We start from the raw sequence: 10,544 nt of genomic DNA, 5'->3' as shown, positions 1-10,544 counted from the left end.
CTTTCATTTCTCTTTGCATTTAATATTATTCAAACACAGAGGATATAAAGACAAGACTATATATAGGTATAAAAAACAACCTCAGAACATCAGGCTGTTAAATGAAAAGTAAACTTTATTATTCCTGAACCACAAAATAGACTTCTTTGGTTGTACAAATTCACTAGTTACAGTCCTGAATGAGCTCTATCCCCCAAACCGCTTGTCCCACCCTCCCATTTAGCAAAACAAACAAACCAACAAACAAACAAACAAATAAAATCCTCCCAGACAACAAACCAAGACAAGAAAACAATAAGAGAGATCAAACTCTTCTGCTTTTGAAAAAGTAAAAATGTAGTGAATCCCATTATCCCATTGGTTACAGTAAAACCAAACTTTTCTCCACAAACTACCGTAAAAAACAAAATGATTATCAATCCCAAAATGTTATTAACCAAAACTGAATTTCAGTCAACGACAGCCTCAAAAACAGCTAAATTAGATTAGTAAAATAAAAAAGCAGATCATTTCATATGTCTGACGGGGTCCTCTGGACACAGTGTTGATGGCAGACAGGGTGATGAACAACTGATTGGAGAACAGCCAAATTAAAAACGGTTCATTTGAAGGAATAATAAAAGGATATCATTTTAGTCCTCGCACAGGATTGACAGTAAAATTGCAAAACTGCAATAAACTAATATACACACACAAGGATCAGTCCGTCAAGACCCTGCTAGAATCATCTACACCCTCCAGACGGCAGTTTGGTCTTGGGGCAGAAAGGCTCAGATTCAATCTGGGATTTTTGCTTCATCTCTTGAGCATTTATACAATATTCACAAACCAAGCTTTTTAGTGGCTTTACAAGTTCAACAAATTCAAAAGGAAGATTCCAGAACATCTACTACCTTCACATACCTGTCAGAATAAGAGAACGAATGATACAAAGAAGATGTGTAGATGCTAATAGAGTTTGAATATGAACCCATTTTTTCTTCTCAACTCCCAAAATGGTACCAAAAATGGAGAGGTGATGTGATGTGAGGTCTGGCCAGTGTTTGTCAAAGAGTGAAAATCTCCACTTGGATCAGCAAAGGGAATGATTCAATGTATATAACATGGACCAGAATCACCAAAAGAACAAGCCATTATCCACTTCATTTTACTCTGCTAGTCCAGTGAAAGGAAGACTAGAGATGGGTTAAAAGGTTTAAAATGACACCACTACATAGAGCAGGTCAGTCTTTATGATATGGCATGATCAAATACATTAGGAAAACATTTAGAACAGGTCAGATGCAACCTTTCAAAAACAGTACATTCATTTGCATCCCCTGTGTTTAGAAACTGATATGGATATAAAATGGAGATAAAGCTGTATGCCAAGGCCTCATTTTTCAATCTTAAAAAGGTTGCGTGCAAAGAGCTGTCTCCCAATCCCAAAAATCAAGATGCATCACAAAATCACAAGCTTATATATGTGTCAAAAAGCCTCAGTTTCTACTGGATTCCCAGACTAAAAAGTATATTACATTAATAAATTACAGTTAAAAGGAATAAAAATGTGTTTCTGATTGTAAATTAAAGCAACAACAGTGAAATTCTGGCTTGCATGGGGCAGTGAAGGTAGCAGTATGTTGTCTCCAAAACGTGAACACAGTAACAAATTAATAATCTCCTGTTCTGCCAAAAACCCTTAAGGAGCTTTTTAAAGTGTTCAGAGAGAAACCCACTTAACAGAATTCTGTTTCTAAAATGCTGACAGACAGACAAACCGGGTAAAAACTCAATCAGCCATCCTCTGGACCGTTCATATTAGAATCTGAAAAGAGGGATGGCCGTCAGCTTGTGTGGTCAGCACTGATAAAAGAGTGGTTTAATATCTGTGTATTTCAGCGCATTAGATGATCACTATGTGTTTACGTTCACAGTTCAGATGTGTTAGTGTGTGGTTATGTGGGCACAGGAGCCTCCAGGCTGCGGCGGCCCTGGCGTAGTTTACGTTTGTTACTGTAGAGAGCCATCTCTTCTAGAGCTGACGTGGCGGCCACTGGAACTTCTGGATCAATAACAGACACTGAAAAGAGGAAAAACAGAAAGAGGCTAAATGAAATACTGAAGCAGAAGAGAAGCTGCCATTTGATGCACCCTTCGATCAGTTACTGAAAACAACAACAACTGACTGAATAAATGGAGCTGTGGTAAAAAAAAATGGTTCAAGATATTGATTCTGTGAGTTTCAAAATGCATCACTATTCTTATTGAATCCTATTTTGACCTTAGTTTTTAAAAGCAGATGGCGCTCTAGGCTGGTTATTAACAGCAGGCCATACTTTGAGCTAGTTTTTAAAAGCAGATGGCTGTTAATGATGGAGATGGCGCTCTAGAATAGTGTTTAACAGCAGATGGAGCTCTAGGCTGGTTTTCAACAGAAGATGGCGCTCTAGGCTAGTTTTTAACAGCAGATGGTGCTCTAGACTGGTTTTAAACCGCAGATGGCGCTCTAGACTAGTTTTTAACAGCGGATGGCACTCTAGACTAGTTTTAACAGCAGATGGCGCCTCTAGGCTAGTTTTTTAACAGAAGAAAGCACTCTAGGCTGCTTTTTTAAATATGCTCTATTTTTTTTAACAGAAAATGGTGATCAATGCTAATTTTTAATTATACATTCAAATACAAGAAAGAGCACTTGTCCACTTGGCTGAGTAATGTAAATTGTTTATGTCACGAGATTAAACGTAAACAGCTCACTATGAACACTCGTAAATCATTTAAACCTTTTTAAACTTTAATTATTAGGCTGTGTGTAAAGCATACAGTAGGGCTGCTCGATTTTGGGAAAAAATCATAATCACGATTATTTTGGTCATAATTGTAATCACGATTATTCCAAACGATTATTAGTTAAAGTCTAAATTATTAGCACTCCTGAAATTTTTTTTTTAAATAAATATTTCCCAAATAATGTTTAACAGAGCAGGTAATTTTAACAGCATTTCCTCTAATAGTTTTCTTCTGGAGAAAGGCTTATTTGTTTTGGCTAGAATAAAAGCAAATTTAAATATTTTGAAACCTCTTTTAAGGTCAACATTATTAGCCCCTTTAGGCAATATATATTTTTGATTGTCTGCAGAAGAAACTACTGTTATATAATGATTTGCCTAATTACCCTAATTAAGCTTTTGAATCACACTTTGAATTTGAGTGTTTGTATTTAAAAAAAATATCTACTAAAATATTATGAGCTGTCATCATAGCAAAGATAAAATTAATCGGTTATTAGAAATGAATGATTAAAACTATTATGTTCAGAAATCTTCTTTCCATTAAACAGAAATTGGAAGAAAAGTTGTTGCTAATATTTAGGAGGGCTAATAATTCTGACTTCAACAGCATATATTATTTTCCTCCCTGCAAAGGAAAGAGAAATAAATACAATAAAATAAAAATATGAAACAAACTGTGCTTTTAGCATCTTCACTGTAAGAAAAACACTTTAGCTACAAAAGTCTTCAGTCAAGAGCAAAGAGGGATTTTCTCGTTGTTTCATTAATCATGATAAAACAGGCAGGAGCATTTCGCACTGTCACATTAATGGTTTCGCTTTCACGCGTTTTTTGATTCTCAACTCGTTTGTTTATTACAAAATGAGGGTTAATATGAATAACCACTAAACACCGCGTTTGTCACCTGTTTGGCCTTTAAGCGCTAACGTTAATGACTTTAGATGTGTGTGCTCTCTGCTTGTCACAATGTGCGAATGAGACCAAGTGTAGACCAAGTGCTTCTGACTGTCTGCACGCCGCACACACATAAGCATGCGGTCTTTCGCGCTTTTAAGAGCAACAAGTGAGGACAACTGGACAGGGGGCGGTAAATTATGGAATAATCGTTTATCCCGATTAATGGTTTTTCATGATCGTTAGAAGCCATAATCGAAATCGAAATTGGATTTTCGATTAATTGCACAGCCCTAGCATACAGCGCCATCTGCTGTTAAAACAAAGCTCAGAATCGATTCAAGAGAACAGTAATGAGTTTTGAACTATTTTTCACCACAGCTGTATAAATGACAGCTTTTAAAATGCTTCCATCCCCATCTGTGAAGCTTGAGCCATCCCTAACAGATGTCAAATGCAGTTTGAAATCCACAAACACCCGCAAAGCAGTGATTCAGGAGAGCCATTCTGTGCAGAAGCTGAAAGGCAGAGCTGCACACCATGCAGAAAAAAACCCTGCCGAGCACTGATCATCATACAAGTGCCCCTTTTCAGGACATTGTTATAGCAGTTAGAAGCACAGAGTATACACTTGTAATACACATTAGTGCATTTTGTATTAAAAGGACAGTTCACACTAAAAATGAAAATTCACTCCTCCACTTATCATTCACTCCTCTACTTGCCGGAAACCAAGGAGGTTATCCTTAAGAATGTTGGACAAACAGCCACTAATTTCATGGTATTTTTAGTTTCTACCGTTGATGTCAATGGCTGCTTATTTCCAACATACTGCAAAACATGTTGTTCAACAGAAGACTCCACTTGAGTGAGAGTATTTTTTTTTGGGTGAACTGTCCCTTTAAATGAAAAAGCCCCGTTTTCATAAAGATTACAGTTACAGGTCTTGTGAACACACAAACAAGCCCACAACTTGAGCAATCAGAAACAAAAACATCTGTTAGTATTTTTTACTGCCGATGCAGCAGCGTTTTCTTGACCTTTGATTTTTGTTGGCTTAAGTGCTACATCGACGGGCAGACTGGCTAATAAAAAAATGTTTAACAAATTTAAAAATGTCCTTAATTAAGCAAGAAATTGACTGTTTTATCAGTCACAGAAAAAGTCTTAAATTTAAAGTAATGTTTTTAAATGTAGCAGGCACTGAAAAAATTAAAACTGAAAATGCAACTGCCAGCTAAAAACGCAAAAATGAAACCTCAGTATTTTTTTCCAGTACAAATATCCATTGAATCAAGACACATTTACATGCAAAATGAAGAAACAAAGTCATATTTTTCTGATATACTGATCAAAATAAATTAATTTATACGTAAAACAAGAACAAACATCTGTCAATTCCGTGATTTTTCTGAACCCATTGGCAGATTTGTCTTCGGTTTGTATTGAAGTTCACAGGAAATAAGACTTGATATTGCATGTCACTTTGCTTCCTGGACAAAAATGTGTCACTGTCACAATCCCATTTGAAAGATTTTTGTACTAGAAAAAATTTTTGTCAAAAATACTGAGGAAGAAAACACTTTTATTGAAGCATGATTAGAAGTTACAATAGAATGTATTTCAGTACTCCAGAATAAAGAGCTATTATTTAAACAATAAGCACATTTTTTGGAATATTAAGTAATAAGTAATGGCGATGGGGCTGAAAAACAGGCAGAATCTTTATACAAGTAACCTTGATTTGCTTTGCCCATAAACAAGTGCAGTAGAGCAGGCTTCTTATCAAAAACCAATGCATATGCGCACACACACACACAAACACAGATCTCCTACCAATATTAGAAGAGCACCTATCCAAGGAAGTCGCCTGTGTCAAGGGGACAATAACTGTGAGCCGAGTACAGCTGAAAAAACACAAACCCTGTAGACTACAGCACTGACACACACGATTACACAGAGGGTCTTACCTGCGTTACTGGAGGACTCATCCATGAAGTGCACGTCATCAGCTGCACCTGGAGACTGCAAGACAGAGAAGAGGACAGAGCTATTTCTTTACTCCACAACACAAAAAATAAAGTGAACCCGTCAGGCGTCCCACATGAACAGCTCTTTATTGAGGAAATCATTTTCTCATTCAGTCAGACGAATGGAGATGTTAAAATGCCATAGAGCTGTTCTAGGAGACACCGTTTGGCCTTCACTTTGTATATAGCTCAGACTCACACCGCTGCTGTGCACAGATTATTAAGGGAAGTCTATATTAAAATAAGCATCATATTCCAGTTTCAGGAGCACAAACGGTTGGTTATCTTCATGGCCCTCTGTTGGAGATGGCTTTAGTTGCTGCTACGCATGCACTGAACCTCTCATGGAAACTTTTCCATCTCTTCATCTCTTTCAGAACATATTTCAATCATTGAAAAGTGTGTAATGTAATGTCAAAGCTCTGCATTTCCTCACACCTTACACAACAGTCCTTTCCAACACTCAAAACACAAGCATGCTTAACCAACCTTCACCCCCACCAATAATTTCTATTTAATTTCATTCAATAAGGCTAAAAATCCCTCTTAATGCTGCAGAGAGCTGTAAAAATCCCAGTCAGGGTGAAGGTGCTTCTTCACACAGAAAATAACACAAATACAACATTAAATGTTCTCAACTCAGTCAAATCAAAAGGCCACCAAATAGCAGCTAAAGATTCACCAGTGTTCTGTAAATTATGACCAACTAGCACACATTCTGAACCCATTAAAACTAATGTGCCGGGCATTAACTGGGAACTTCAATGTTCAGAGGTGCGGGTCTGTATGATTTTGTTTCAAGCAAAAAGTATATTTAGTTATAAACCTTTAAAACAACAACGAGAAACTTACTGTAGAATTAAGCAGTATTTTCATAAGACATTGCTAACCTATTCTTTCAGATCATTTCATTTGCCTCATGGAGTGGAATTTAAGGTTTATGTAAAGGGGATTACAGTTAAGGGGTTAACTAATGTAACATTACTTAAAAATACAACAATTCAGGTTAAATAAATTTAACCACTACAATTTTTGACCTTGCTGTAACTTTAGCTGGTGAAGTTTAGACTGCAAACTGTACATTTTATAGTTTTGTCATTGTAGTAAGGCCACCATGAGTTATAAGAGGACTGACTTCAATTGCCTGATCATAACAGACATCATTTGCACCATTTATACATGGGCAGAACAATACAAGTCTAAACTGTTAAAATATGAACCCGAAAAACAACACTGTGAAAATAAAAAAATCTACTCCATTTCAGCTTAAATGATCAATAACAAATGTTAAACTGGGCTACACCAATTACCCTCAATTCCAAGTAATAACATTTGAAATGATAGATTATATAGATTCAACAACACTATTTTTATGGACGAAATGATTCATATTTGATAGACTTGCGTAAATCAGCAATGTGTTAACACCACCATCAATGATTTAACTTGATCTTCACACAAAAGAATTAGAGGTATCACAATTTAATTTCCATTTCAATTTCATTCCGGATTCAAATCAGAAGGCGGTTCGATGGATTGAGTCTCACAGATTTGGTGGTCTTTTGGTCCGGCTCCACAGGAGAGTATTTGCACATCAACAATCAGACAAATGACTTCACCCACATGCCCAATTACCCTTCATTCACAGACCCGGAAACACAACCACAAAACACCAAGAAACACGATGCTCCTTTGTCCCATGACCCCCTGCATCCCCAAAAGAACAGTCTCTCCCAAAACACCACATTTTACTTCATGTGGCATCAAAAGCATGGCTTTCAGAAGTGCCGCAGGAATCAGACCGCGTTATTACAATGGCTGCTGTCTAAAAGAGTGAGTGCGGAGGGAAGGACAGGACTTTTAGTGCATTAATACTTTGCAGCCTACTGTTTTTATGAACACAAAGCCCCACTTCAACACTACATCCACAAACCCAGAGGAAAAGCGCAGGGAATTGAGACTGAGTAGATCAACAAGAGCGGTGGAAAAATCCCTCAAAGCTGAAAACTAAACCCAAATCGCTGACGGGTACGTGCAGGAACAAGAACGAGCATGCTGCTCCCGCTGGCGGGTCGAGGACACTGTTAGTCAACAGTTATTAACTAGCTGTCAGGGAGAGGAGGAGCAGGGGAGCAGGGAAAGCCAGGAGGGACTCGGGCAGACTGACTCCTTGACGCTCAGCATGCAGGCAATACCTGAATGTCGTAAACGGGTTTGGAAGAAGGAATGGCAGCAAATTGTCGGTAGTCAAACTTCTTTTCTGACAGGGACTAAAAGGACAGCAAACAGGCATAAGCAGTGGAGAGATGGAAAGAGGAAATCAATATTGCAAAAGAGATGGAGGGGAGGACAGACGAGAAAAGCAGAGATGGGTGAAAATGCAAGTGAGGAAGGAGAGAGTACAACAAAGAAAAAAGAAAGGAGATCATGGATGATGCTCTGCTGGCTATGGATATGGCTGTCAGAGTACACAAACTACTGTCAAAAGTGTAAAACAAAAACAAGCTGTGTTTTTACACCATTGCTGATGATTTAAAATGTGCTGTTTGAAAAATATCAATAAATAAAAGTTGCCTCATACCAGTCTGCCTGGTGATGTCACTGTCCGTGGACTGATATCTGAAAACAACAACAGGTAAATGCAACATTTAACTGTTAAAAAAAATCAGTAAAACAAAGTACAGTATAAAACCCTACATTCTTTTTCTACATTCTTGATGTGGTCAAGATAAAGGCTCTGTTTAAACCTGGTATTAAAGGGGCAATACAATTTTCCAGAAGCTGTTGTATATGCGCCATATATCCTGCATTTTGTGTTCTGAAGTGCTGTGAAAAGATGGCTGACTGAGAACTGCTCCTTACAGCTCAACTCACATCAAACGTGAAAATTGTTAACATTGTGCCCAAACTGAAGCTGCTATTCGACGTCCTTCCATGTGGCTTAGCAACATATGGAAAACAATGTAAAGATATGGTGTAGCATAGTGGGCTTTAGTTTCTCTGCCTCTTTCGTTTTCAAAAACCCATACATAGTCCCTTACATAGTAAAATTAATCTAAACGTAATGATCATTGTTGTAATCTCAATCCGCTTGTTAAGTCGTGACATATCTGTGACATATGAAATACTGTTGCCGAGTCTAAGCCACTACTCATTTGAATTGAGAAAACATTTGTGTATGGCCACTTTTTAGTCATATTTTATATAAAATTATGGTGTACACAACAGTCTCTGGAATTCACAGACACCAACATATAATTTTACAACTTAATTTTTTATGTTTAATCTACATAGATTTGATAAAAGTGTTAAGTTAACTTAATCGATTTGTGTTGGGTCAACATGAACTATTTGGAACCCTGCATTTTTTAAAGTGTAGCAATCAAGATTTTTGTAAGTATTACATCATTTTGTAAACGTTTATTATTACCATTTGTTGAGTCTCCCCATACAGTTTGATGTCACTTGGACCTGTAAGGCTGATTCACGTGATGTCACACTTAACAAGCGGATAGGAAACATTGTGGCAAATCAAATGCAGGTTGGGGTGAGTATGCAGTATCATTGAGCACATGTGCAATGTAACGGTCTGCATAACTGGCCTGTTTTGCATCAGCTTTTTATAGTAGAACAAAGAAACAATGGTGTTTGAGGCTCAAGCCATGTCATTACATTGTTATGTAACAATGTTACTCAGCTATGCCAAGGTATATGCAGATTTACATAATATAGCGCCAACAAGATATTTTCACCAGACAGTTTACAAGCAGACAATGCTAAATACAGGTTCTGTATGGTGTAAAACTCCATTTTAACACAATATGTTAAATACCATGTGAAAATATCAGTGTTTGGATCACTTAAAAGGCTTTTTGATAGAAATCGGGAGGAGGTAAATGAGGTGATCACCTTCCATTGGTGTTGGAGAGGGTGTGGGTGCAGGGGATGGGGACTCTGACAGCTGATCCAGGGTTCCTCGCTTCTTGCCCTCTTTAGACTTGGCAATGACCATCTGAGCCTTCAAAGCGTCCTGCTCTAAAGACTTCATCCTGGGAAAACAGTGGGACACAATGAAACTCACGGAGTGAAAGAAGAAGTGCACAGAGAGACGGGACGACAGATGAAAGATGCGCAGAGAAGCAGTACACACAGATTAGTCAATACAGAACAAGTTAATTTAATGACCCGACTGTTAGAAATGTGCAGAAGTTATGAGAAGGAATCACACAAGCTAGAGATGCACCGAGTGATGGTCTCTTTTACTGGTGACCTACTGATACACACTCACTTATATATTTTTAAAGTTTTTTTATTTAACATTTTTGGGACACGAAATTTACATACATGACATACTGAGGAAGAAACGTTTGTGGTTTTGTTCAACAAGAATGTAAAATAAGTAAAATATTTAAAGTGTGCAGATCATTAGGTTAAACTGTAAAAATGTATAGAAAAGATCAGCGCACCAGATAAAGAATCAAGCTACACAAGAGAGTTTGATGCAAACAACACTACTGTAGTCTTTTACTGGTGAACCACAGAGTTCTTCCTGTTCTGGAAATCATTCTCTCAACTCACATAAAAGTAAATTTTCCACTGTGGCAATTCAGCTCATTTACCCATACATATCAATGCATGTACCACACATGCTCACGGAAAAAGCAAAGTCCCCTCAAATAATATCCTGGCAGACAGTTCTGTGCATTATACTTGATAAACTGTATCAAGTAAAATGATTGACTCTATGCTGATTTAAATAAGGAAAAAATAAGTGAATATTTAAGTTAAATTAAAAGTGCTTTTTACAGCAAAAAATGACTTTATATTAGGTGAATTAAAATAATTACAA

General features: G+C 37.2%; 1 protein-coding gene across 50 annotated transcripts in view; it reads right to left on the bottom strand.

Moving 5' to 3' along the window:
- Window positions 1–97: 97 nt before the first annotated feature.
- Window positions 98–10,544, bottom strand: part of scrib (scribble planar cell polarity protein) — a 116,365-nt gene continuing 105,918 nt past the window's right edge. For 22 of the 50 annotated variants that reach the window (XM_087258885.1, XM_087258893.1, XM_087258894.1 and 19 more), the window contains 5 exons: window positions 9,605–9,744; window positions 8,277–8,314; window positions 7,891–7,965; window positions 5,636–5,690; window positions 98–2,062 (listed from right to left, as the gene is read on the bottom strand). In XM_087258885.1, the coding sequence (XP_087115011.1) occupies window positions 1,938–2,062; window positions 5,636–5,690; window positions 7,891–7,965; window positions 8,277–8,314; window positions 9,605–9,744 (433 nt within the window). In that variant the 3' untranslated portion in view covers window positions 98–1,937. Of the gene's footprint in view, window positions 2,063–5,501; window positions 5,536–5,635; window positions 5,691–7,890; window positions 7,966–8,276; window positions 8,315–9,604; window positions 9,745–10,544 lie in introns of all 50 variants that reach the window. The other 28 variants (XM_087258902.1, XM_087258903.1, XM_087258910.1 and 25 more) reach the window with 3 other exon arrangements.

Source organism: Danio rerio, chromosome 7 (assembly GCF_052040795.2).
Source record: "Danio rerio strain M-AB ecotype USA chromosome 7, GRCz13ab, whole genome shotgun sequence".
Lineage (NCBI taxonomy): Eukaryota > Metazoa > Chordata > Actinopteri > Cypriniformes > Danionidae > Danio > Danio rerio.
This window is presented reverse-complemented; position numbering and strand designations above follow the sequence as displayed.